Below are 27,540 nucleotides of genomic sequence, written 5' to 3'. Positions count from 1 at the left end.
TGCAAAGTCTGGTAAACTACATGGTCAATTGGCAGAACCGAAACTACATGGACTAAAATGGAACTCGGAGCAAACTACAAGGACCAAAAAAGAAATTTGGCCATATACTATAGGATGGTGCTATCCACACCTTCTTTTTACCTCTCATACACTGCTTGTTAATTTCTGTCTTTTAATCTTATTCAATTCATTCGATCCATGGCTGAAAATTGAGAGGAGTGTAAAAAATAAAAAGATGTGTGTGGATAGCACCAACCACCCATATAATATTCCTGCCTTGTCAGCTTATGGTTGAGTACAAGAATTACTTACTTTTAAAGCTTTGTTAATTACTTCAAAACAAGAAGCATCGGTTAGAGGGAGAGCATCAAAATTTCATAAGTTTAGAAAAAGATAAAAAGGTAAAAAGATGCTTTTGCATATAAGGTTCACATCCCTTTTGTCCAAGAAGATAAAAATTTCATGGTTTCCATTATTTCACAGTTTCTTGCTCACACAAATCATCTGTTTGAATCACTTTCTCTTTGCCATTTGTACTAGTTCATTGAGACGTTTCGAGTTTATATAATCCAGGGCAGACATGGCTGATGGAATAAGAGAACCACTCATGGCTGATGAAGGCAGAAGAGGGGATCAATGGATGGTTTATCTCAGCACACTTGTTGCTGTCTGTAGCTCTTACGAATTTGGATGCTGTGTAAGTGCTTATTCTGCTTGGAAAAAAAAGTGCTTATTCTGCAGTTTTTTTCCTTCTTTAGCTTTTTATGGATGGTAAATTCTGACAGTAAATCTATGGCTGCCAGGTCGGTTATTCGTCACCTACCCAGTCTGCAATTAGGGAAGATCTTAATTTAACATTAGCAGAGGTATGTATAGCTGATGTGCCATTGCTTTCGGTCTCTAGACGCTGCTCGTGAAGCAGACCTACATAGAGAGAGTGCAGGATGACTTTGTGGAGCGGAAATAGCAGCTCCCTAATGCTTTAGATTAATCTTGACAACTTCAAATGCTGAAGTTTCTTCTTCTTCCTTTACATATGTATGCAGTATTCAGTGGTTGGCTCCATTTTGACAATTGGTGCAATGGTAGGAGCCATCACTATCGGGCCTATTGCGGATTTTCTTGGTCGAAAAGGGGTACGAATTGGGGATTTGGGTTCAGAACTTTTAGCAGGAAATGAATTCTGTTTCGATTGGTATTTGCTATCTAACTAAATCTTCACTGTAAAATTGTATGCAGGCCTTGAGAGTGTCTTCTGCTTTCTGTGTTGCAGGTTGGCTTGCTATTTACTTCTCCAAGGTTCGTATTACACCCGAAATTTTTCAGTACTTCTTACTAATTAGGGCTTATTTTGGAGTTTAATTTTCTGATGTTATTCTTCTCACCAAGGAGGGAAATATATATTGTAAAAAATTGATTTACAAGGAAAGAAACACCAAATAATATCTATCCTAATTACATCCTGATTACAAGGACCCAAACAGGTAACTAAGCTAATTACAAAGGTCAACTCTCCAACACTCCCCCTTAAGTTGGTGCATAAATGTGGTTCATACCCAACTTGACGAGAGAGTTGTAGAACGCTTGACTGGCAACAACTTTAGTTAAGATGTCTGCTAATTGATCCTCTAACTTTACAAACGGGAATTGAATAATATTCCCATCCAACTTCTCCTTAATGAAGTGTCTATCAACTTCCACATGTTTCGTGCGATCATGCTGGATTGGGTTGCGTGAGATATTAATCGCTGCTTTATTATCACAAAACAAATTCGAAGCCGACATTGAAGGACACCCGAGTTCTTCGAGTAACCTCTGAAGCCATAATAATTCACATACTCCTTTTGCCATACCTCTGTATTCCGCCTCTGCACTTGATAAATCAATCACTTTTTGTTTCTTACTCTGCCAAGTCACTAAATTTCCCCCCACAAATGTAAAGTAACCCGGTGTGGACCGTCAATCAGTAATATTCCCTGCCCAATCTGCATTGGTATAACCTGTTATCCGGCAATGACCATTCTTAGAAAACATGATGCCTCTACCCGGGGTGGACTTTAGGTATCGTAGAATGCATTCAACCGCACCTATATGCGTATCACTCGGGGAATGCATAAATTGACTAACAACACTTACTGCATATGCAATATCAAGCCTGGTATGAGATAAATATATTAACCTCCCAACTAACCTTTGATAACGATCTCGGTTAGTGGGAACTTGATCAGGGTGCAAGGCAAGATTGTGGTTTTGGACTATAGGGTTGTCAACCGGGTTTACAATCAAGTATTCCGGTTTCAACTAACATGTCAAGAACATATTTTGTTTGAGATAGAAATATACCTTGTTTAGATCGAGCTACTTCTATACCCAAGAAATATTTCAATCCACCAAGATCTTTCATCTCGAACTCAGTTGCTAAGTAATCTTTTAGGCTTGAGATTTCCTCTTTATCATCACCCATAACAATCATATCATTCGCATAAATAATAAGTGCCGTCAATTTACCCATTTGACGTTTCAAGAAAAGTGTATGATCGGAATTGCTCTGCCTGAACCCATACTTCCTCATAGTCGTCCAGAACCTACCAAACCATGCCCAAGGTGATTGTTTCAATCCATACAATGCCTTATTCAACTTACACACCATTCCGGGTTGTGAAACCGATGCATAACCAAGTGGAATATCCATATACACTTCTTCTTTAAGATTACCATGTAAGAAAGCATTTTTCACATCAAATTGCTATAATGGCTAATCTAAGTTAGCCGTCAATGAAAGTAACACTTTTACCGTATTAATCTTTGCTACCAGAGCAAATGTTTCTGTATAATCAACACCATACGTCTGAGTGTATCCCTTGGCCACCAATCGTGCTTTGTATTGTTCAATTGACCCATCAGCTTTGTACTTGATGGTGTACACTCATCGACATCCCACTCTCTTCTTTCCACGGGGTAGCAAAACTAAATCCCATGTTTGATTTTTCTGAAGTGCATCCATTTCTTCCTCCATTGCCTTGGTCCATCGATCATCAAATAATGCCTCCTTCAATGAACTTGGTGTGCTATCATTGGATATTTGTTGTACAAAAGCTTTGCTGGGTTCTGATAATTTATGTGATGACACATAGTTGGCAATGGGATATTTAAAGTCTTTCGTTGTTTTCGATTAATATCGATTGGGTGGCTTTCCCCTGTTGTGCTTGAAAGGTAACTGATAATTCGGAACATCAGATACATCAATAGGGATAGTAGATTTTACCTCAGGAATATTCTCTGGAGTATGGTCATCTGGCGGTACTATATTTTGAGACGAGGGGGAGTAGTATCAGTAAAAGTCTCAAGATCGACAAGTGGCATCACTGTTGTCGTGGGTGAGGACGGCACTGCCGTGCCTGCCGCTGGTTCTGTGAGCAGCAATGCTGCTTCTATTGGTTGGGCTGGCAACGCAGCCACTACGGGCTCGGTTAATAGTGGCAGCAGAAGATCAGTGGTAGCAGCCATGGTCCAAACCTGCTCGTCATGTAGTGTCTCTCCCTGAAGATGAGGGTTAGAAGAAGCCGGAGAGTAATACATCTTAGACTCAGAAAAAGTAACATCCATGGTAGTATACATCCGACATGAAGGAGGGTGGTAGCAATGGTACCCTTTCTGATGTAGTCCATACCCCATGAAAACACAATGGAGAGCACATGGGTCAAGTTTTGTTCGTTGATTTTTATGTAGATGAACAAAGGCAACACATCCAAAAACTCATGGTGGGAGCACCAAAACGGATGGTAAAAGCACGAATGTAGCAAGAACTTGCAAATGTGTAAGAAAATTCAATATTTTGGATGACATGCGGTTGATAAGGTAAGTGGCAGTCTGAAGAGCAATATCCCAAGAGGAGTGGGGAACATCCGCCCCAATCAATAGCGATCGAGCCGTTTCTAATAGATGACAATTTTTGCGCTCAGCCACCCCATTCTGTTGAGGAGTCTGAGGACAAGTAGTCTCGTGGAGTATTCTGTGATTAGTTAAATAATGTGTAAAATCATTATTAACATATTCACCACCATTATCAGAACGCAAAATCCGGATTTTAGTAGAAAACTGTGTCTGAACCATGGTGTGGAATGTCTTAAATGCCAGAAACACATCACTTTTATGCTTAAGAAGGTATAACCATGTCATCCATGTGCAATCATCTATGAACGTTACAAACCACCTAATACCAAATGAAGTAGTAATCGGAGATGGTCCCCAAACATCCGAATGAACAAGACCAAAAGGAATAACACTTTTATTAGAATTCAACGGATAAGAAACACGGTGACTCTTGGCAAGTATGCAATTGTCAGATTTAAAGTTTGAAACCAAACAACCAACAAATAAATCCGGAAACATATGCTGTAAATAACTGAAAGACGGATGACCCAAACGGCGATGCCATAACCATATCTGACACCGTTTGTGATCAACAACTCCTTGGACGAGATTGACCCGTCTTGTACTGACATCGTCCACAAAATAGAGATCCCCCCTCTTAGTACCACAACCAATTATCTCTTTCATGAGAATATCCTGAATAAGACAAAAGTTTGGATACAATAGTACACAATAGTTCAATTGCTCAGTAGCTTGGCCAGGAGACATCAATTTATGCTTTAGTGAAGGTACAAGTAGTGTATGTGGCAAAGAGAGGGTAGGCGTGAGGTGTATAGTGCCATTGCTAGTTACTGGTGAGGTGACACCATTATCATTATTCATTAGTAATATTTCGTCAAAGTGGAACAATATCACAAGCTAAATCAGTAGGGTTATAGGTCATATGGTCTGTGGCACCGGAGTCAATGATCTAACCAGACTAAATATCACAATTATTCATATTAAAAGCATAACCACAATTACCTGAGGACTTCGAACTCGAAACAGGAGGATTCATGGTAGGGTCAGTTAGGGTAGTAGTGTTTAGGATTGTACTGTTTAGTATAGGGGTATGATCGGTTAGGATGAAATTGTTTCCATCATGGAGTGGTGGTAGGTTCTCCATGGGAGGGCCGAGTTTGCTTGAGGCAAGGGGCAGAGCAAAAATCCTAGGATCTCTGCTCTGATACCATGCTAATTAGGGCTTATTTTGGGGTTTAATTTTCTAATGTTATTCTTCTCACCAAGGAGGGAAATATATATTGTACAAAATTGATTTACAAGGAAAGAAACACCAAATAATATCTATCCTAGTTACATCCTGATTACAAGGACCCAAACAAGTAACTAAGCTAATTACAAAGGTCAACTCTCCAACACTTCTACCCAATAAACGAATATTTTACTCGAAGATTTGGCCATAATTTATGCTTTTCATCTTATTGCTTTTGAAGGGGGTTTTGTCTCTGGACATTGGGAGAACGGCAAGTGGATACGGAATGGGAGCCTTTTCGTACTTCGTGAGCTATTACCCTCCTCTATAGCTTGAGTATTTTCTGAGACAGAAAAATTACATATAAGTACCTTATAGATGATATTTCAAAACATGTTAAAGGTACCTGTTTTCATAGCTGAAATCGCACCCAAAAATCTTCGAGGAAGACTAACTGCTGCAAATCAGGTAAACATGTAACAAGAAATGCAATACTTCAAGCTAACGAGCAACAATACCGATTATTCATATCTAACTTCTCTTATTCATTTTTTTTCAGTTAATGATCTGTGTTGGAAGCTCTGTTTCCTTCATAATCGGGGTAGTAGTAAGTTGGAGGGCATTAGCATTAATCGGTGAATTACTTAGACAACTGTATTCTTTAAACTCCACGTTATCTAACACATTAGTAGAGGGCTCATTTGTGTTGTGATTTCAGGAATTGTGCCGTGTGCTGTGACTATTTTCGGTCTTTTTTTCATTCCCGAGTCTCCACGATGGTTGGTAAGAAACTACTTTTATTTTACTTTTTACTAATCATTCAGAGGTAAAATTCAACGAAATGAAGACATGGAATATGACTTCACGATCAATGCAGGCAAAGACAGGACGCCATAAAGATTTCGAGGCTGCACTGCAGAAACTTCGTGGCAAAGACGCTGACATCTCTCACGAAGCAGCAGAAATCCAGGTTCTCATCTCCTAACCTACATGACAGAATCTTAAGAGCATCCGTAAGATCGTTTATGTTAAGAAATTCCTTGACAGGATTACATAGCAACTCTTGAACGACTCCCTAAAGCGAAGTTGCTGGATTTGTTTCAAACGAGATACTTGCGCTCAGTCGTTGTAAGCTTCTCTCTTCCATTTCTATAGTCATTTCTATCTTTCCTTGCGTTTGAGTTCACCTTCCATTTGGTTGTTTTTTGTTTGATCAGATTGGCATCGGGCTGATGGTCTGCCAACAATTAGGGGGAATTAACGGGGTTGGTTTCTATGTCAGTGATATTTTTGAGCAAGCAGGTAAAAAGGCCATACTTTCGACAGTACATCTTTGCATTCTGACACTTCTACTACTACTTTATATGTTTTCAGTCTATAACACTCAACTTACGTTCAGTCTGTTATTATCTCCATGAGTGCAAATTGAATCATTTACTTAAGCAAATAATCTTGTTCTACAATTGAAATCTTGATGTTATTGGTCAGGATTCTCATCCAGCGTTGGGACTATATCCTTTGCTGTTCTTCAGGTTCTCAATTCCTACTGTGACAGCATTCGGAATCTTTTAATTTCTGTCCGTAAGAACTGTCTTGAAGTGGTTCTGTTTTACAGGTTGTGGTTACTGGTATTGGTGCATCCGTGATGGATAAAGCCGGAAGAAGGCCTCTAATTGTGGTAAGCCAGTGCGTGATTTTAGTTCCGCGAATTTTCTGAGACAGATTCCTTTTCCTATCCAATATGTTTTAATTTTTATCTCTCTAGCTCTCTGCATCAGGCTTGGTACTCGGATCTCTCCTGACTGCCATTTCATTCTTTCTCAAGGTAATCCTCAACCTTCATTGGTTGACCCTGCCATAGCATGCTCTAGATTTATCCGAAAATAACCTGACAAAGACTGCGCTTTGTGAACCAGGTTCATGACTTGGCACACAAGGCATCTCCCATACTTGCTGTAACCGGCATTCTGGTAAATCTTTAGCCTCGTTGAAATACATCATCCACACAGATCAGTCTCCTTTGACATCGGGTTGTCGTTTATTGTAATTGCATTCTTTAACAACTAGTTTCCGGATTCAGGTCTATATAGGATCCTTTGCGATAGGAATGGGAGCAGTTCCTTGGGTCATTATGTCTGAGGTATACATAACTACTAAGATTTTCACAAATCTATCCATTAATTACCGCTCATCCTGCTAATCTAAACAAATTTCCTGTCGCTGCAGATATTCCCGATAAACATTAAAGGGCAGGCCGGAAGCGTAGCAACACTGGTGAACTGGTTCGGCGCATGGTTGTGTTCCTACACTTTCAACTATCTTATGAGTTGGAGCTCCTACGGTAACTACATTTTCCTTTCTTGTTACACAAGAACTAAAGACTAATACTTATAAATCTCCAAAAGTTATAAGATCTGATAACTTACGTGCCCGCGATTTTCAGGCACCTTCGTTTTGTATGCCGCAATCAACGCACTGGCCATAGCTTTCGTGGTTTCGATGGTACCTGAAACGAAAGGGAAAACCCTGGAACAGATTCAAGGAGCCATTAACAAGTAGAGAACAAAAGGAAGAAAACGAAAAGAAATGAGGAGCATTTGTTTACTGCAGTAATTCTGCGTGAAAATTTAGACAAATGAATGCAGAAACTTGGCAGATGAAATCTTTGAAAACCAGAAGAATATTTTGCTGCTATTTTCCCAGATAATAAAACCAATTCGCGACACAATTAGGTTTTCTTTTGTTGCAAGAAATGTTTGATATTTTATTATTTATTTGCTTCATTTTTGCCTTTTGTTTAACCATTAATAGACCAGAAAATTAATTTTCACCTGTGGGAAAAAGGAGGAAAAGGAAATGGCTTATTTGCGCTAATGCAGAACTTACCTACAATATCTTAAACCAATCACATCCAATCATGTGAGAAACTTAAACGTGCGACATCCATGTTATTTTCTCTTGGATTGGGGTCTTTTTTGCATGTTGTTAGTGTTTTAACTTTTAAAAGAAAAGTGAACGACATGTTGATATTTTCAATTTGAATAGAACAATAATATTAAGTGTGTTCTAAAATTTCTGCCTAATGCTACCTAGGCCCTGCCTAGACACTAAGTAGGCGACTGGCCACCTCCTTGATTTATTCTTAGGCATTTGAATAAGAAAAGACGCCCACACCTGGCTAGGCGCCCGCCTAATTCACCTAAACCCGCCTAAGTAGTGATTCTCATTTAGATATAAAATAGATAACTTTTATTTTGCATTTTAGTTTTTCAATAAATTTTAGGACACTTATTGAATACTTGGATGAGCACTCATTAAATTTTAAGAGCCCCATGTTTCCAATATGTTCTGATACCTTATAGACTATATATCATTTTATTTTATAATTTATGTATCCAAAAAGTATTACATAATAAATTTAATCAAAACTTAAAAAAACCGCCTAGTACTCACGTAGATACCGAGGCCCTAGACCTCTGCCTCCGACTGACTAGCGCCTAGCGTTTTTTAACTCCGTGTTCCACCTTCGAAAACAATGAAGAAACCAACTGTTTTTAACATTATCCAACTCTGCCATGCTTATCTGGAAGAGGAAACATGTCTCCTTAATTATTTGCATGCAAACAAATTCAAAACGATAAAGATTATTATTATTATTATCGTCGTTTTATTAAAAGGATTAGTGCTGGGATGCACTGCCTTGTCAGCAAATACACAATTTGCAGCAATCTTTTGAGCAAGTCAAGTTTTTAACTAATTGAGCACCAGAATTGCCTACTTTTCAGCTCCTTTGTTCAAACGTATTAAACAGAAACAGAAACAATGCCATCAAAGAGGCAGTTTAGATCAAACTTAGAAGCTCGAAAATGATTCTTACGTCGAAAATTTAGAAGTTTTTTACATCCCTTCTGATCTCGGTTTGAATCTTCCTTCCTTTTGACATTTGTAAAGATTCATAAACGTACCAGAGAGTCATATAATCGGGCAGGCATGGCCATTGAAGATCTATCAAAGAATGCTGCATGGGAGGAGATGAGAGAGCCGCTGGTGAGGGCAGTGCAAGCGGCTGATGGAGATGGATCAGGTCATGGAAGCGCCAAAGGCGATCAATGGATGGTTTACCTCAGCACATTTGTAGCAGTCTGCGGCTCTTATGAATTTGGTTGCGGCGTAAGTGCTTAGGATTTATTCAGCTTTTCGTTGCTACAGCAGCGATCTCTGGACAGGCGAGTTGTTTTGGTATTTTTGGTTCTGACACTCTCCGTATGACTTCTTCCAGGTTGGTTACTCGTCGCCTACTCAGTCTGGCATCATGAAAGATCTCGGTTTGTCATTAGCAGAGGTATGAAGGTGATTAGGATTACACAAAATGCATGCATGTTAATGTAGTGAATGAATGAAAATATGCATTGTGGCAGACTGGCAGTTTCAATCAGATTCATGGCTGTTGAGCCATTGCTTTCGATCTCTGAGGCGCTACCAGTAACCATAGGGAGAAGTTTTCGATTCAAGAAAAGATGTAAACATTCTGCATCATAATTTATGGATTTGAAAACTGAAAATCTTACCTTCTTGTGCATCTGTATGCAGTATTCAATGTTTGGCTCCATTTTGACATTTGGTGCAATGATAGGTGCTATCACAATCGGGCCGATCACTGATTTTCTTGGTCGAAAAGGGGTATGAGTTCGAAAATTATGTCACATATAGACATCACCTAATTTGGTTCACCGATATTCGCTGTCTAACAGTATCAATACTGTAAAATTGTGTGCAGGCATTGAGAATGTCCTGCGTTTTCTGTGTTGCAGGCTGGCTTGCTATTTACTTCTCCAAGGTTCGTACTAATTTTATGCTGGAATTTCTCTGTGATTTTACCTTCTCAGTAAATATTTGACCTTATTCGCGTTCTTCATCATTTTCTGTTGAAGGGGGCTGTGTCTCTGGATGTCGGAAGAGTGGCAACTGGGTACGGAAGTGGAGCATTTTCGTACATTGTGAGTCATCACCCTCTTCTGCATTTGAGTATTTTGTGACACCAAACTATAACTATTTAAAGATTCAACACATGTTATCGACATAGTCTGATGGAATAATGGGTGGATTGTAATAAGGTACCTGTTTTCGTAGCTGAGATTGCGCCAAAAAATCTTCGAGGAAGACTAACTGCTGTAAATCAGGTAAACATGTAATGAGAAATGAATTCCATTTTGGACCATAACTAACGTTGCCTTATGCACATTTTATAGTTAATGATCGTTTCTGGAGTGTCCGTTTCCTTCATTATCGGGGTGGTAGTGCATTGGCGGGCTTTAGCACTAATTGGTGAATTTCTGAGACAAAATGTGCTTTTAGTTAGAACACCCTATGATATGTAATTAAGTGAGTACTCACCTGTGCGATGATTGCAGGAATTGTTCCCTGTGCTGTGATCATTTTCGGTCTCTTTTTCATTCCCGAGTCTCCAAGATGGTTGGTAAGAAAGTACTCTTTTGCATTTTCTGTTTATCTGATGGCAACATTCAATAAAAAGAAGACATACATTACAAATTCATCATGGATGCAGGCAAAGACAGGACGCCGGAAAGAGTTTGAATTAGCTCTGCAGAAACTTCGCGGCAAAGACGCTGACATATCTGATGAAGCAGCAGAAATCCAGGTTCTTATTTTTAATACCTGCTCTCCATCTCCTTGACCATAATGACAATATGTTTGAGCATTTCGAAGATCATATATTTAAAGTAATACTGTGTAATACATTGGCAGGAGTATATCGCAACTCTTGATCGGCTCCCTCAATCCAAATTGCTCGATTTGTTTCAAACGAGATACTTGCGCTCGGTCATTGTAAGAACTTCTCCCTACACCATGTGTACAGTCAATTTTATTGTTCTTTCCCTGAAGCCAAATTGCTTGATTTGTTTCAGATTGCAGTCGGGTTGATGGTCTGTCAACAATTGGGGGGAATCAACGGGGTCTGTTTCTATGTCAGTGATATATTTGAGCAAGCAGGTATATATATACAATTTCAATATACCTGTCTGTATCTTTTTCATTTTCCAGAGTGCAAACTGACTCACTTAAGAAAGATATTGTTTTCTACATCAGGATTTTCTCCAGACATCGGAACTATAACCTACGCCATTCTTCAGGTTCTACATACATACTGTGACAACTCTTGGAATATTTCAATTTCTCTCAGTTATAAGCATCTTGATCTGGTTCTGATCTACAGGTTGTCGTAACTGGCCTTGGTGCAGCCGTGATGGATAAAGCGGGAAGAAAGCCTCTAATTTTGGTAAGTTAGAGCACAGTTTTAGTTCTTGAGAATTTTATGAGACAGATTCCTATTCATATGCGGAAGTTTTAACTTTTTCCCAATTTACTCTAGGCTTCTGCATCAGGGTTGATACTTGGCTGTGTCCTTGTTGCCATTTCATTCTTTCTGAAGGTAATCCTCGAACATTGACCCTAATCTTGGTGTTTAGCTTTATCTAAACGATGACAAGAGAGCTCTTTGTTAACCAGGTTCATGAATTGGTACTCGACGCAGCTCCCATATTTGCTGTAGCAGGCATATTGGTAAGTAACTCCTTTAATTCATCCATGCAGATCAGTTTGAAAACTATCTTTTTCGTGTATTTTCTTCTCCTTACATTCTTTAACTAACAGTTAGTTTCTGAATTCAGATCTTTATAGGATCTTTTTCGATAGGAATGGGAGCAGTTCCGTGGGTTATAATGTCGGAGGTATATAAGATTTGCAAGATTTACTCATTTCTCCATCAATCGTTGTCTTGATCAAGTCACCAATCTAAAGAAAAATTCTATCCTCTACAGATATTCCCTATAAACATTAAAGGACAGGCCGGAAGCTTAACAACGTTGGTGAACTGGGTTGGTGCATGGTTGTGTTCCTACACTTTCAACTTTCTTATGAGTTGGAACTCATATGGTAAATAAAATCAACACTTTCCATTCTAATTACATTGGAAGGAGTAATATTCGGTAGAGTAAACTTATAAAGCTATCTAAATGTACATGGTAGTTACTAATGAAAGTTATAAAGCAAGTTGTTAACTTACTTGTGCGTGATTTTCAGGTACCTTCATTCTGTATGCAGTGGTCAACGTTCTCGCTGTGTTGTTCGTGATTGCTCTTGTACCTGAAACAAAGGGAAAAACCCTGGAACAAATCCAAGGAGAAATTAACAATTAAAAGGAACCAAAGAAATGAAGAGCAACCGTTGTCCAAAATCCTCATTGAAAATGGACTGCTTTATTTAGATAATTAAATTGATTCATGATAGAACTACATTTGTTGTAATATATATATATATATATATATATAATGCTTTTATTTACCACGCAAGAGCAGTAAAGTAACAAGAACCAGAATATAAACAGACTAGCAGACATCCTGGTTATCGAACAAATATTACAAGATTCGTTTTACAACAATGATGGTACACTATGTCTGTAATTTGGGATCCAACATGACATATCTGACAGCAACAGAACTCATCCTGCCAAGAGTAAATGTTGTATTATTTTCCCAATGAATAATTCAGGTAATCGTAATAAGAGAAGATTCTTCAAGCAACCGAACAATTTCACTATTTCTTATGATCTTGGGTGGTTTATATTGACTAGCTGGTGCTCCATTCCGGATGGCTACCTGTGATAGTCTGTTAAAGCTACCGGACTTTACAACATATAACAGCAAAGGGCCTGCTTCACCTCTATCTCTCTGCACCTTGTAAATGCTTCCCAAACCATCCTCGATGGAGGAACAACACCTCCTAAGAACTACAAGCGAGTCCTCTATCTTCTCCTGTGTAAACAACATGCATCCCTCTCCAACTTCTGCAAATACCTTCAACTGTTTTGGGCTCAACTCAGTATCTAAAAAACTTGCAAACTCAGTAATCTCCATTGCCATTGCATTTTCAAGCATAAGCTGGAAACCTTGCATTGCACACATCAAGTCCTTCTCGGTTATAATCTCACCTGGGCCTTTGGGTGCTCTCATCACAAATTCAACTTCTGGAGACAAATTATAAAAACCAACAACTCTCACTATATCACCCAAATGGTACCGGTAAAATCCTCTGTAAGTAGTAACAACCACTTGATACATCTTCCCCACCTCAACACCAGAAACATCGACCGTTTCTGTACCGGCATCATTAGTCTCGTTCATATCGAATGGAAGAAACTCAAAATAGGCGGCAGTTGGAAGCAAAACAAATTTAGTTTTCTCAGGGGGTTGCGTAATATCCAAGTTGATACCCACACAGCATTCCGAAGCGAAGTAGTCTCCACCTAACAGAGGTATCTCTCCTGCATATTGCTTAAGTTTTGGATAATACTGCTGCATACTTCCAGTAGCAACACACTTAACATAACGAGCATTTGGCCACAACTTGCTCACAATCCCACTCCAACTCTTCCCCTCAAAAACTGTCCGAAGTCTCTTTGCCAAGTCCGGTTGAGGCCCACCAAGGACATCAACAACAGAATCCCTCATTGCAACATCAGCAATCTCCAAACTCGGGATCCCGTGTTCAAGGTCATTACACATCTGCTCCCACTTGGACTCAAGGAGGCGAAACACTTTGATCAAGCCTATTGCATAAGGGGCTCGAATTGCATCGATTGAATCACAGTTCCTGAGGCCACAAAGGAGATGGCAATACATCTGGTGCTCAACATTCGACCCGAGAATGACTTCCGGGGGACTCGAAATAAAGCTAAGCTGAGACCAATTTGCATTGCCACTCTGCAAAGGGTATGTCGAAGCAGCCATAACCTTAAAACCACCTCGTGTAGTTGTCACATTATCGGCATATATAAACCACATTATCTTATTCACTGAGGGCCTCGGAGGAAACAGCCTAGTGCAAATTTTTAAGACAAACCCATTACTCAAAATCCAAATATCATAACAAAATAAAAAATAAAAAAAAAACTACAAATTTACAGGTAAAAATCATTAAAAGTCATAAGAAATTCGAGAAAAAAGAGCAAATTACTGGTAAAATTCAATTTTTTTTTCTTTTCAAAAATTATACCTTCTGAGAATTGCAGAACTGCCCTGGTGAGCTATAAAGGAGGCGGCTTTGGAGAGTTTGGAATCGAAGTAAGGTATCAACTTTGGCCTCGGTGAGCTTGTCCCGGAGCTTCAAAACCCCAAATAAAAAGAATCGATTTTTCATTCGATTGACGAAGAATCAAAGCAGAAAGTGATTTTATATACATATATGTACGTATATGTATATCAATACATGTATATTATACCTGTAGAAGAAGCAGAGCAGTGGATCGACTGAGAGGAGAGGCTGTTGACGATGAATATGTGGAGTGTCGGCCATTTGATTGATGAATTCGGCGTAGTCGTCGTAGGTAGACAGCGGCACGGAGCGACGGAATGCGGCGGCGTCCGGCGGCGTATCCTGGGGAGAGAGGTAAGGCTGGAGATAGGCGACGGAGCCGTTCTGGTCGAGGATGGAGCGGAGGGCGTCGATCTGGTGTAGCGCGGCGCTTCTGGTGGAGTCATCGAGTTTGGTTAGCAGCTCGTCGTCCGTCATGTCGTTCGGGAGGGGCGATCGCGCGGAAGAAGAAGAACAGAGAAACAGCGCGCTTTGGTTTCAACGGAGGTGGCACGTAGAGCACTAATTAACGCCCAAAAGACAATTATGCCAATATAGGGAAAATGGTAATTGTATCTTTACTATTTGAAAATTTATTTATTTATTTTTTTTTTTTTTGTTATTGACATCGGAGGATAAGCTCGAAAGAAAAAGAAAGATTACATAAAAATATTTAGAGGTGACGAAACTTCAGTTATATCTGCAACTAGTAATAGACGACAAAAAGGAAGAGTTTTTTGTTAAGAAAAACTGGACCCAAACTGCATGACAAACTCAAACGAGCAAAATTAATAGCAACAAAATTCTTTTGTCGATAAATAGTTTTTTGTTAAGAAAAACTGGACCCAAACTGCATGGCAAACTCAAACGAGCAAAATTAACAGCAACAAAATTCTTTTGTCGATAAATATGAAGAATTCACAAAATCATCTTTGATACGTAATAGCATGACAATTCAATACTAAACTTCCCAAGAGGATCATTCATTGGGGGGTCTCCATTCTGTTTGCACCATTTTCTCAAAACAATGGAAGAAGCAGAGAGGCTAAACAGAGTCTACAGAGGGAGGCTACGATGATGTGGACTATCAGGCCATTTTAACCCATCAATTCGGCGTAGCCGTCTTTCGAAGACAACGGCGTGGCGGTATGCGGTGGCGCTTTGTGGTTGTTCTTGCGGCGGGAGGTAAGGCTAGAGACAATATACGACGCCGTTGGTGGATGTTGAAGCAGCAGGGTATCCAATACATATAGTTAGTGATTAAAACTGATACAGTTAAGTAAATAAAAATTACAAACTATAAATTAAATACATATGTAAAGAGAAGATAGTGGAAACTAAACCGAGTGACTTTATGCAAAATCGAGCGTAATGGCGTTCAATGATTCGCCGACACCACTCAGTCAGATAAGCCTTGTTTGTTGACAGCAGAAATGCATGCAAGAATGCTTAATTAACAATTGTGCTCTGCTTAATTAGATAATTAATTGGGGGATGAAGTCTTGGAAGTTGAAGACAGAGAGCAGTAAGAAAACCAAAGCTACTGCAAATGGACCCACCGCCGCAGAAAGGAGGAAGATCGTCAGGTGAGGACGGCGACGATCGTGACCGTCGGAAGAATCGCCGTAGTGTTGGTTTTCTTGAACATTCCGACAGGCAGAGGCAGTTGTTGGGTGGTGGCATTGGAAATTATGGGATCGTCGGTACGGGAACGGACGGTCAAGATTCACTGGAAGATAAGGAGGATCGTTACTACGCTAGCTGCAGAGGCGGCGGCCGCTGTGACAGTCGGAGGTTGGACTTCGACTTCAAGATGAGTACGGAAATCCTAGGCTCCGAGAGCGGCGATCATTTCACGGCGGAGGACGACGACGGCTTACTGCCAACAAGATTAATATCGTCGTCTTCTTCAGCAACATCAGCACTGAAAACGACGTCGGGGATGTTGAAAACAGAAAGGTCGGTGACGGCGAGGGATTTCCCGCCAAATTTGGCGCCAATTCAATTCTTGTCGACGCTCAACAGGTGCGGACGGCCTAAATTCATTGTCGAGAAAGTGAGTATGAGCGATGGACGGCTCTTGATTTACATGGACAAGGACCGCCGCCCCAGGGCTGCTCCAGCTGATAATTGGAGGAGGAGCACCAATAGTAATGCCGCAGGCGGAGGAGTTAATAACGGAGCCACCGTGAGCAAGAAACTTGTGCTTTCTTACAATTCTGATTCTGATCAAGAACAAGAAGATGATGATCAGATATTGGTGGAAAAAGATGGTCAAGAAAATTAGAAGAACGTAGAATTTTTTACCCAATTTTGATTTTCTAAATTTCATATAACTCAGCATTAATCACCTGTTAATTAGCCCATATTAGTGATAAAGAAATTTTCAGTGTGCCGGAAAAACAGGTTCGTATACCAAGTGTCATATACAATTTGATTGCGTTTATAGCCTTCTTTTGATTTTATATATAGATATTTTAGCTTAATCTAATCTTAAACTCGAAGAAGGGGAATTTGAACTTGATTTCATAGGAGTACACATCCACTCTAATTTGCCTAAATTAAGCATTGGAGTTAAATAATGTGGTCTTAATCAATTAATTAGGAGTTTCCAATTAATTCAACAGGTACACGTATCTTTTCCACTGAAAGAAAGCGTTGTATACCATTAGTCAAATGATGTCTACTTAGTTATGAAAAGTCACATTTTTTTAATACGCAATACCTGGGTCTCATAAAACCATTGACATTTAGTGTAGAAAATTAGAATTAATTCTTACTCTTGAGAAATAGGTTTTCCCACTATGTTTCTCTCGTTCTTTGTTGTTCAATTTCAAGTCGTGTCTTGAAAATACGAAATATATAAAGTTCGTCAGAGTCCGAAAATGACGGTCCTTTGACTTCGGATTTATAGATTGTTGAATTCTGGGAGACAGATGCCTACCAAACTACAACCACAAGTAGCAGGGACGAAGCTAGAAATTTGTAAAAATGGGCGCATCCTCAAACAACAAAGTTACAATTAAAAAACACAAGAATTTACTAAATAAAACACTTATATAATAATCCATAAAGTTTTTTTCATAGAACATATTACAATATCCCTCGACTCGTATTCATGTTTAGTAGGGCATTGGGTGTAACAACTCGTCCCTTATTTTACGATTTTATTAATTTTAAAGGAGTGAGTTGACGAAAATGCCCTTTGAGGCGAGATTGTTGACTTTCGTTGAACGTCTTTTCTTTATGCGTACGAGCTATTATTTTACCGTATTCTCGAAGTACTCGACGGTATGAATGCATAGGTGCAAGCGGAATCGAATTCGGAATGACGGCGAAGATTTTATGAAACTACAAATCTGAAAATACTTTTGCCAAAATTACTATTTTAATTTTTTTCATAATTATTATATTATTATTTTAATATTTTCTGATTGAATGTTTTAAATATTATATTAATTTATTTTTGTCATGTGGGCCCGCACCTCACGACTCTCCACTTTCCTCTTGCCATGTGTCCCTCTCTCCAAATTGTCAGTCTCTTTCTAATCTCTCATCTCTATCAGCTTTCTCTCTCTCACCTCTCCAGTAGCTTTTTCCCCAATAGAAACAACAACAATGCCCACCGCCACTCTTCCTCCAGTGAACCACCCAGACCACCAACCCTTTTCATTTTCAAACACCACAAGCGAAAAGCCGCCACAAGCACCATGTCTAGGTAGCCATTCTGAGAACCTAGTTGTTGTCGTTGAGCCAAGGAGCTCTGGTGAGGAATTTTAGTTTCCCAATGAAAATCTCGTAAATTCTAGTGAAGGTAACGTTTGAAAACCCTTTAAAACCTAGTAGATCATGTTTTGGTGTACATTTCGAGTAGTTTTGAGAAGTTTGGTGACTTTTGGAACGCAGAGACCTCAGAGAAAATGATTCTCCAATTTTTCGACGATTTTCAAGCCATTTTCCGACCAACTCTAGCCACGGTCGAGGAACCCAATGGTATATTTTGATTCCTTATTTCTTGGGCTTCAACTTGATATATTGGGTTGCTAGTTTTAGTTGATATTTGAAGCTAAATAGAGCCGGGGAAGTTTCCCGGCCAAATTTTCCAATTTCGACCTTTCTCCTTTGTTGGGTCCGGCCGACCTGCAAGCCCAACAGGTCAACCCGACCAAAGAAAAAAAAGGAAGATTTGCGGCCCAGATCCGAATCCGAACCTGGGATCTGGCCCGGCCCACTTACCAAATGGAATATTCCAGGAATATTTTCTGGAATATTTCTTGGCATATTCTTTGGAATATCTTCTATTGACTTTTTCGAAGTTTTCTCGGAAACTCTCCTAATCTAATTTCGTGAGCCCCTTTTTGATATTCATTTAGTGAAATTCCCAAGTTTTGGACCCCTCTTAACGAATTTCAACGCCCTGATTCCAAATTTGCACTATGTTTCCCAAATTTAATCATTTTATTTGAGTTTTACTAATGAGTCCCATTATTATGCTTAGGTACGTTTAACATCGGCGATCCTTATTTACTCGTTCGAACGGCTGCAACTTCAAAAGTATCTGTGAGTGGGTCTTTTTTTTTATATAGTATATATATTTGTTAGTTTCCACACACACACACACACGTATATTATATATATATATTAATGAATTTTCTATGTGATTGCCATAATTAAAGTAACGGTTATAAGGAAACGTCGTATTGTTGGGAAATTATCATTAATCATACGGGATGCACAGGTAAGCGGACTATGGGGAATGCCTTAAATATATTTACAGCTCATAAATAGTATTATATTGACTATAATTGTTGAATTATTGTGGCATGATCATATTTACGTTATATGCTCATCGTGTGCTACACTGGTGTTAGTACTTGTCTGGGCCAGTCTTCACTTGTATGTTGACATCGCACCGTACGCTTACTTTGGATCCATTGTAGGTGCTAGTCATGTCCTAGATTGCTATAGGTAATTAGGACTAGTATGTGACACGCATAGCGCTAGTCTTTATGTAATTGTAGTACTAGAGCGTAAATTATTATTACACCCAGTCATGTTCATGCCAGAATACCTCTGCATGAATTCATGTGTCAGCATATGTCGATGAGCACCCGTTTTGATATTCGTTTATGTGAGTTATTATGGTTGTCGTACGCTATGGGTTATTTATGAAATATTGTCGTATGTTATGTGTTGGAAACTATACTTGTTTTACGGCAATGGGTTATTACATTTTCAAAAAGGTTTTATAAAGATTTATTTTTAGGCCCACTCACCCTTGTTTTTCGCCCATCCAGGTTTTAGTAGCTGAGCTTTCGTGTCTACGAGGACTCCTGGTAAATCTTGGTATAGGTGACTACCTTCTATGGTATAATTCTTAATGTACTTCTATTGTACTTTACTTATGCTCTGACATTACGTGTGAATTGGGTTCAATCCCACTCACGGCCAACACAGCTCGATTCAGAGTCCAGGTGGACATTTCAGGTCGAGAATGCAAAACGATGAACTATTTTAATTGTTTACCCATTTTTTATTTTAATTAGGCTAACATTGGAATTGAAATGCAATTTGTAGTTTAACGGGGCTTGAGAATTGGAATACAAAAGTACACAATTTTTTTTTTTTTTTTTTTTTGAGTGGGGGCGGATGCCTCTCTAGGCCCTTAATAGCTTCGTCCTTGACAAGTAGGGATGAAATGTTGTCTTTTAAGACATTGCATTTGTTCAAGTTTCAATCTCTAGTTATTCATGTTAATATTGTACACAATTAATGTTGTGATAATGGCAGCTCTCGAAGGAGTTAGGAGAAGGATGAAGGATTTCCCACCATTGTTGTCCACGCTGAATGGAAATAGACGGCTGAGATTCACTATGACCAAAGTTAGGAGCGACAAAGGGCTATTGATTTCGCGGTGGAGAACCAATGTCGGGGCTTGTAAAAAAAGGACAAGGCGAGGAAGCAAATTGTGTTACCGTTTTGAACAAGGCCACAACCAATTGGTGCATAATTACTTGATTAATTAGACCATCTCCAATCGAATGGTCCAGAAGGCTAGAGGGCCAAAAATAGCCCAAAAACCGTCTCCAACTAAGGGTTAAGCCAATGGGCTCGTGGGCCCCACTGGACAAAAAAGGGCCAAAGGGCCAACCAAACGACCTAAATGAGCTAGCCAGCAGGCCCCGGTGGGGCCACATGCTAACGTCATATTTGACTTTTTTATTTTATTTTTACATTAAGTAACATGAAACAACATTAAACAATATTAAACAATATTAAATAACATTAAGTAACATTAAACAATATAAAAAAATTAACAACATGAAACTTAAACAATATTTTAAAAAACATTTAACAACATGAAAATTATTGACAATCCATAACATAAAATTGTTGAGGTAATTTAATTTGAGCAACCATAGTAATTCAGTTAAAATAATAAATTATGTTTGGCCCTCGGTTGGAGATAGTTTTTTGTGACAAGGCTATGCATGGCCTGGCCCTCGGTTGGAGGCGGTAAGAAATATGGTCATGCACTGTTCATTAAAATATTAATTTTTTGGAGGGCTAAAGGGCTCCTTCAGTTGGAGATGGTCTTACATGATTTACATTGGATGGTCGAATTAATTGTTCGATTTTCATAAGTTGCATTTGGATGTTTTCACATAGTTATATTCGGCCTTCCCTTTTGAATTTGTATAATTGTTAATTTTTGTTTCAACTTTGTTGAGAAAATAGAAACTTCGATAGAGTTGCTTGATTAGGCAATTCTCACTTTAATTAAACAAACATACTTAGTGTTGAGTACGACCAAAATACATGGTGTTTAGTAACTTTTTTTTAGTACAACGATATAGGGAATTTCCCTACGAATGACTTTGGGTGCAGTCAATAGATGCCTTTGAAAATTTAGGGGCACGCCTATACCCATTTTTCTATTGAGGTTTGCCCTGTAGAGAATAAACTGCTTTGGACATTCAACAATATATCAACGGATTTTTGGACATGTAAACTCGCATTCAATACAATGCATTTAAGTGATAAAGAGAAACTTTATTAGCGTGCATATTCTTGTATCTCTACCTCAGTTATCACATGATTTTACACGTTACAAAAAAGATAAAAAGAAAATGTACATTTTGTGACTTGACATGAAAGTTCTTGTTTAAGTTTTAAGAGAGCTAACCTTTTGTAATCACATTTTATTCAATTGGGCCATAATAAATGTGCATGAAATTGTCAAGCCTACATACTTCACTTATGTTTTGGCCCATACATTTACAATTAATTTATTTTAGTAATTAATGTGGTGCTAAGTAATTCATTAACACCTTTCCAAATCTAATTAGGAGAATAAATTAACTAATTAGGAAAAGCCAAACCAATACAATAAATTTGTAATTCATGTTAGAACAAGGTGGGACAAATCAAAACTGCTATAAATATTCGCCCGATTGGGTTGAAGAACCATTTATCTTTTCGCGATACGAGAAACCAGTGAGAAATTAGTCCCATAACAACAATCGTGTGCGACTACTCCTAGCTGTGACAATGGCAGCAGCTCGTGACGGAATGAGGAGGGACTTCCTGCCGCCATTGTCAACGCTGAACGGAAATGGATGGCCGAGATTCACCATGACCAAAGTCAGGAGTGACGGACGGCTCTTGATTTTCATGGAGGAGGACCAAGGCCGGGCGATTGTGAAGCAGCCATCTGAAGAAAAAGAAGAAGCAACTTCTGTGCTTTACAGCTTTGAGAAAGATCAGAGCCAGTTGATGGTGCATGATTACTTTAGTTAATTATAATTTAGATTAGATTAGGTCGGATTAATAAGTGATTTGAGCATGGTTTTTCTTAATCTTCGAATTAAATAAGATGTATTTTGGAGATTTCATCCGACCAAAAATAAATAAATAAAATTCAGTTTGTCCTTTTTATTATTATTTTATTTAATTTTGCATGGCTTTGAACACCAATACCATCTTATTCAATCTGCAATTTGTTTGAATGTTTGTGTGTTGAGATAAATTAGGAGGGAAGCTTCGATGGACTGTCTGATTATATAAGTTCTTAAAATACATGATGAATCAGTATGAGTTCGAATGAGATTAAAATAAAATATATTTATATTTTATGAGAGTTTCCATGTGAAATATATTAAATGTTCTACGTAAGTTTTTCTCGTGATTTTCCATGCGTATATATCGTCGTCTTCTCCATTCTTTTTGCACCATTTTCTCAAAACAATAGAAGAAGCAGAGAGGCTAAACAGGGTCTACAGAGGGAGGCTACGACGATGTGGACTATCAGGCCATTTTAACTCATCAATTCGGCGTAGCCGTCTTTCGAAGACAACGGTGTGGCGGTATGCGGTGGCGCTTTGTATTTTTTCTTGATGTTCTTGAATATTCCGACAGGCAGAGGCAGTTGTTGGGTGTTGGCATTGGAAATTATGGGATTGTCGGTGCGGGAACGGACGGTCAAGATTCACTGGAAGATGAGGAGGATCGTTACTACGCTAGCTGCAGAGGCGGCGGCCGCTGTGGCAGTCGGAGGTTGGACTTTGACTTAATATGTGTACGGAAATCCTAGGCTCCGAGAGCGGCGATCATTTCACTGCGGAGGACGACGACGGCTTACTGTCAACAAGATTAATATCTTCGTCTTCTTCAGCAACATCAGTACTGAAAACGACGTCGTGGATGTTGAAAACAGGGAGGTCGGTGATAGCGAGGGATTTCCCGCCAAATTTGGCGCCAATTCAATTTTTGTCGATGCTCAACAGGTACGGACGGTCGAGATTCATTGTGGAGAAAGTGAGTATGAGCGATGGACGGCTCTTGATTTACATGGACAAGGACCGCCGCCCGAGGGCTTTTCCAGCTGATAAGTGGAGGAGGAGCACCGGTAGTAATGCCGCAGGCGGAGGAGTTAATAACGGAGCCACCGTGAGCAAGAAACTTGTGCTTTCTTACAATTCTGATTCTGATCAAGAACAAGAAGATGATGATCAGATATTGGAGGAAGAAGATGATCAAGAAATTAGTAGAATGTAGAATTTTTTCCCAATCTTGATTTTCTAAATTTCATATAACTCAGCATTAATCACTTGTTAATTAGCCTATACGAGTGATAGAAAAAAAATTCAATCTGCCGGAAAAACGGGTCGGTACACCAAGTTATAGTCCAATTTACTAGATTTTTTTTTTTTTTAAAGTTTCTAACTAATTGTATTATTATAAAAAAATTACATCTTTTAATAAGCAATACTTGAGTTCTATATAAACTCATGAAATCATTGGCATTTAGGGTAGAAAATTAGAGTTAATTCTTTACTCTTGAGAAATAGGTTTTCCCATTATGTTTCTCTCATTCTTTGTTGTTTAATTCTGAGTCATGTCTTAAAAGTATGAAATATATAAAGTTCGTCAGAGTCCGAAGATTGTAGTCGTTCGACTTCGGATTATGATTGCTGAATTCTGAGAGACAGATGCCTACCGAACTACTAGCACAAGTAGGGACGAAATTTTGTCTTTTACGATATTGCATTTGTGTAAGTCTCAATCTCCAAATTTATCGGTCTTCCTTCATCTCTAGTTATCTTTTTAATTAAATTGTTATTCGTTGGCAATTTCAAACAGTTGAATCAAAACGTGATGGTTATTGGTGAGTGCCAAATTTGATTGAGTCGTTTAGAAACGATGTTCAAGTCTTCTCCTTAATTAATTAGCCTTTGCCTTAAGTTTCTCGGAAGGTAGACCACAGACCAAGGAACTTTTTTCTGCCCGTGTCTTTGAAGTTGATCTGTTGCACGAATAACTCATGAAAGCAAATAATTAATTAACAATCCTAGCTACAGAAAAATTCATACATAAGACTAATATATAAATTAAATAGAAAAAAAAATTTGTGTGCTGAAAATATAGTCCGGTATTCAAGTGTCATAATACAATTAGTTGGATTTTTTTTTATTATTTTCACGTATTTAACCACTTGTATTATGACACTTGATGTACCGAGTCAGGTTCTCAAAACACTAAAAAATCTCTCAATTAAATGATATCAATGATGAGCGACGAACATGCACGCCATTGCATGGAAATGCGTATATATTGCAATAGTTTACATTTCTTACTAATGATGAGTTGACGTCACTTTGAAAAAGTGTAATGTGGATACTTGATTTTTAAATCAAATTTTGTAAACTAAATGATATGAATGTTGATAATTGAATTATTACTTAAGTATTGATTAACGTGCTTATTTTTTATTGATGACACGTTATTTGATTTGCAAATTTGGTCTCCTTAGCATATTCCCTTTAAAAATCTTTGGTGCTATGATAACCTAAGTGTCGCATCATCACTCTAACCGAACTTTAAATAGAATTACACGGCAAGTGTAGCATTGATGTGGAGAGAAAAATGAGGAGAAGAACATTGATCGCTTAAAGGTAAAAGAGTAATGCTAGATAAACTAAATTTGTAAACTAAATGATGTGTCACTAATAAAAAATAAATACGTTTATTAACAATTAAGAAATAATCCAATCATTAGCTTCCATGTTATTTAGTTTACAAAATCTAGTTTATATTAATCTTGTACACAATTAATGTTGTGATAATGGCAGCTCTAGAAGGAGTGAGGAGGAGGATGAATGATTTTCCGCCATTGTTGTCCACGCTGAATGGAAACGGGCGGCCGAGATTCACTATGACCAAAGTCATGAGCGACGGAGGGCTCTTGATTTCGCGGCAGAGAACCAACGCCGGCGCTTGTAAAAAAACGACAAGGTGAGGAAGCAACCTGTGTTACCGTTTTGAACGAGATCACAACCAATTGATCGTGCATGATTACTTTACTTGATTAAATACATAATTTACATTAGATGGTCGAATTAATTGTTCGATTTTCATAAGTTGTATTTGGATGTTTTCACGTAGTTATATTCGGCCTGCCCTTTTGAATTTGTATAATTGTTATTTTTTCTTTCTTCAGAAAATAGAAACTTTGGTAGGGTTACTTGATTAGACCATCTCCAAATGAGATGTCAAATTTTAAACCTAAAATTTAAATTTGAAGGCTTACGTGGCACTTTGATATATTTTAAAGTTTTTCTCTCTAACCGATATGCCAAATTTTAAACATAAAATAAAAATTCATATGTATTTTCTCTGCATTGGGAATGAAAAGTGTGACATCCCGTCCCAAATTTTACATTTTTATTAATTTTAAAAGCGTGATTTTATGAAAATGCCTTTAGAGGCGAGGGTATTGACTTTCGTTAATCAGCGTATAGTTAGGTGTATGAATTAATCCTTTAGCGTTTTCCTAAAGTACTCGACATTACAGACTCGTAAGAGCAAGCAGAAGAGGATTTGGGGTTACGGTTAAAGTTTTACGGAACTGTAAACTCGAGAAGTATTTTTGTTTTAGTCACTATTTATATATTTTTATAACGTTTATAATTATTTATCATCTAGTTATTTTAAAAGAGGAAGAAGAAGAGAAAGAAGAAGTGGGGGAGTGGGAGAAGGGAAGAAAGAAGGGCTATTGCCCAATCAGAAAGAAGAGAGAGAGAGGGTGGACGAATAGGGAAAGGAGAGAGGAGAAGGTGACCAACCAGAGAAGGGGGTAAGGAGGGAAAGGAGGGAGAAGAAAATGAAGGGGAAAAACCAGGTTCCCCCTTGACCCGCTAGACCCGACAAGCACCACGACCAAATTCGGTCAAATTTTTCCGACAAATCAAAGCAAACCACCACCTAGAAACAACTTCCTAGCCGTCCCTCTTCCATTTCCATCCAAAATTAGAAGGAATTTGGTGGTAATTTTAGGAAAAATTGCACCGGTGGTGTGTGTAGGTGTACAGCGGCAATCCACAAAACGTGAAGCTAACTCAGCCAATTACCACTGCTAGAGCACTCCCCTAGAACCTAGGAACAAAGCCCAGGCAATGGTGGAGGCGTTGGAGCAAGCTTGGAGGTCGAATCGAGCACACCTAAGTATAGGGTTCCGACGAGTTTTAATGAAATTGAAGCTCTTTTCGACCTATTTGGCCTTGGTCATATGTATGAAAGTTACTCTACTCATTGAGATTTTTATTCCTGTAAATTTAAATTTTTTTTGAAATAGTTGGATTTTCTGGCGAGTCAAGGAGGCCGACCGCCACCCGCAGCGGCGCGTGGCCAAGGGACCGTCGATGTTATCCTTAGGCTAAATTAGATGCCTTAAGTTCAGTTTTGGCAATTGTATATCTTAGGTTGATCGTTTGGATCTAAACTCATTAGGATACATTACTTGATAAAGATATGAATCAACGATCCGACCGTTGGATCGTCACCAAACTTTAGTATGTTATAGTACGTAATATTTGAGGACCATATAAACTTACGGATTGGGAATCCGATATATATATATATATATATATATATATATATATATATATATGTGGAAGCACTATGATATGGTTAAGTTTTGGATTGCATCAGGGCATGTTCATAAGTATATTATTGTGCAAAATTATTGTGAACACTTTAAAGTACGAAGGTGAACACAGGATGCACAGATAAGTTCAGGTGAGTATATGTTGTGAAATGTGGGATGCATGGTTATGATTACATTTTATTTGGAACGATTGAGCGATGACATGACTATATTTATGTTTTAAGCAACTCTGACACTGTCGTACATGTTGTAATAGAAGCAACTCCGACATTGTCGTATAGGTTGTCTATAAGTCGTACATGCCATATTAGATGCATTTAGAGCTCATAACCCCACACCCCAGTGTTAGTGCTCTTGCCCGAGGACAAGAAGTAGGTTCCTTCACGTGATCGTTCACCTCCCACACCACACTCTCACCTTGGATTCAAGGTAAGTGCCAACCTATCGTACATACCACATTAGGTGGTTCCGACTCGTAGATGACTTGCGATACTTCACACAGCTTTCACGTGATCGTATCACTTGAGCGTAATTATTTACACACAGCTTGTCAAAAGGTGGTTCCGACTCGTGTGCAGGGATATGTGATGAGTTATGAGTTCAGCCGTACAGGCCACAAGAGGTAGATACGGTTGACATATTACTGGGATATTGACTGATGAGATATGGATAAGTCGTACAGGTCACTATAGGTGACTCCGACTTATGTGCTAGCGTTGATTGATGAGATATGGGTGTAGTCATACAAGTCACATTAGGTGACTCCAATTTGCATGCTAATATAGATTATTGAGCACATGTTTATTTATACTACTAATAA

General features: G+C 38.6%; 3 protein-coding genes and 2 long non-coding RNA genes across 6 annotated transcripts; 3 read left to right on the top strand and 2 right to left on the bottom strand.

Moving 5' to 3' along the window:
- The first annotated feature begins 374 nt into the window (after positions 1-374).
- LOC126588766 (sugar transporter ERD6-like 7) lies at positions 375-7,853 on the top strand. 2 transcript variants are annotated; one of them, XM_050253868.1, is made up of 19 exons: positions 375-401; positions 574-697; positions 804-866; positions 1,047-1,136; positions 1,240-1,299; positions 5,367-5,432; positions 5,528-5,593; positions 5,685-5,760; positions 5,844-5,908; positions 6,003-6,095; positions 6,173-6,253; positions 6,343-6,427; positions 6,614-6,657; positions 6,741-6,803; positions 6,891-6,950; positions 7,042-7,095; positions 7,206-7,265; positions 7,352-7,466; positions 7,569-7,853. In XM_050253868.1, the coding sequence occupies exons 2-19, from the start codon at positions 581-583 to the stop codon at positions 7,682-7,684; spliced, it is 1,374 nt and encodes a 457-aa protein (XP_050109825.1). In that variant the 5' UTR covers positions 375-401; positions 574-580; the 3' UTR covers positions 7,685-7,853. The 2 variants fall into 2 exon arrangements, with proteins under 2 accessions (XP_050109825.1, XP_050109826.1); XM_050253869.1 differs by lacking the exons at positions 375-401; positions 574-697; positions 804-866; positions 1,047-1,136 and adding an exon at positions 1,159-1,195 and having other exon boundaries at positions 1,274-1,299.
- Positions 7,854-8,753: 900 nt separating this feature from the next.
- LOC126588767 (uncharacterized) lies at positions 8,754-10,339 on the bottom strand. Its single transcript, XR_007611600.1, has 3 exons — positions 10,244-10,339; positions 9,694-10,140; positions 8,754-9,429 (listed from the first exon to the last, which is right to left on the bottom strand). It is a non-coding gene; the product is annotated as an uncharacterized LOC126588767 (long non-coding RNA).
- LOC126588764 (sugar transporter ERD6-like 7) lies at positions 9,116-12,435 on the top strand. The gene is made up of 18 exons (XM_050253864.1): positions 9,116-9,295; positions 9,405-9,467; positions 9,716-9,805; positions 9,903-9,962; positions 10,057-10,122; positions 10,240-10,305; positions 10,375-10,450; positions 10,537-10,601; positions 10,692-10,784; positions 10,892-10,972; positions 11,053-11,137; positions 11,234-11,277; positions 11,361-11,423; positions 11,517-11,576; positions 11,654-11,707; positions 11,815-11,874; positions 11,965-12,079; positions 12,227-12,435. Exons 1-18 carry the CDS (start codon positions 9,116-9,118, stop codon positions 12,340-12,342), a joined length of 1,437 nt encoding a protein of 478 aa, XP_050109821.1. The 3' UTR covers positions 12,343-12,435.
- On the bottom strand, positions 12,384-14,816 carry LOC126588763 (probable indole-3-acetic acid-amido synthetase GH3.6). The gene is made up of 3 exons (XM_050253862.1): positions 14,424-14,816; positions 14,198-14,305; positions 12,384-14,020 (listed from the first exon to the last, which is right to left on the bottom strand). The coding sequence occupies exons 1-3, from the start codon at positions 14,711-14,713 to the stop codon at positions 12,691-12,693; spliced, it is 1,728 nt and encodes a 575-aa protein (XP_050109819.1). The 5' UTR covers positions 14,714-14,816; the 3' UTR covers positions 12,384-12,690.
- Positions 14,817-17,914: 3,098 nt separating this feature from the next.
- LOC126588768 (uncharacterized) lies at positions 17,915-19,933 on the top strand. The gene is made up of 4 exons (XR_007611601.1): positions 17,915-18,089; positions 18,182-18,268; positions 18,774-18,835; positions 19,573-19,933. It is a non-coding gene; the product is annotated as an uncharacterized LOC126588768 (long non-coding RNA).
- The last annotated feature ends 7,607 nt before the right edge of the window (positions 19,934-27,540 follow it).

This window comes from Malus sylvestris, chromosome 11, assembly GCF_916048215.2.
Source record: "Malus sylvestris chromosome 11, drMalSylv7.2, whole genome shotgun sequence".
Classification (NCBI taxonomy): Eukaryota; Viridiplantae; Streptophyta; class Magnoliopsida; order Rosales; family Rosaceae; genus Malus; species Malus sylvestris.
Note: the sequence above shows the minus strand (reverse complement) of the source record. Positions and strands in the feature narration are given on the sequence as shown.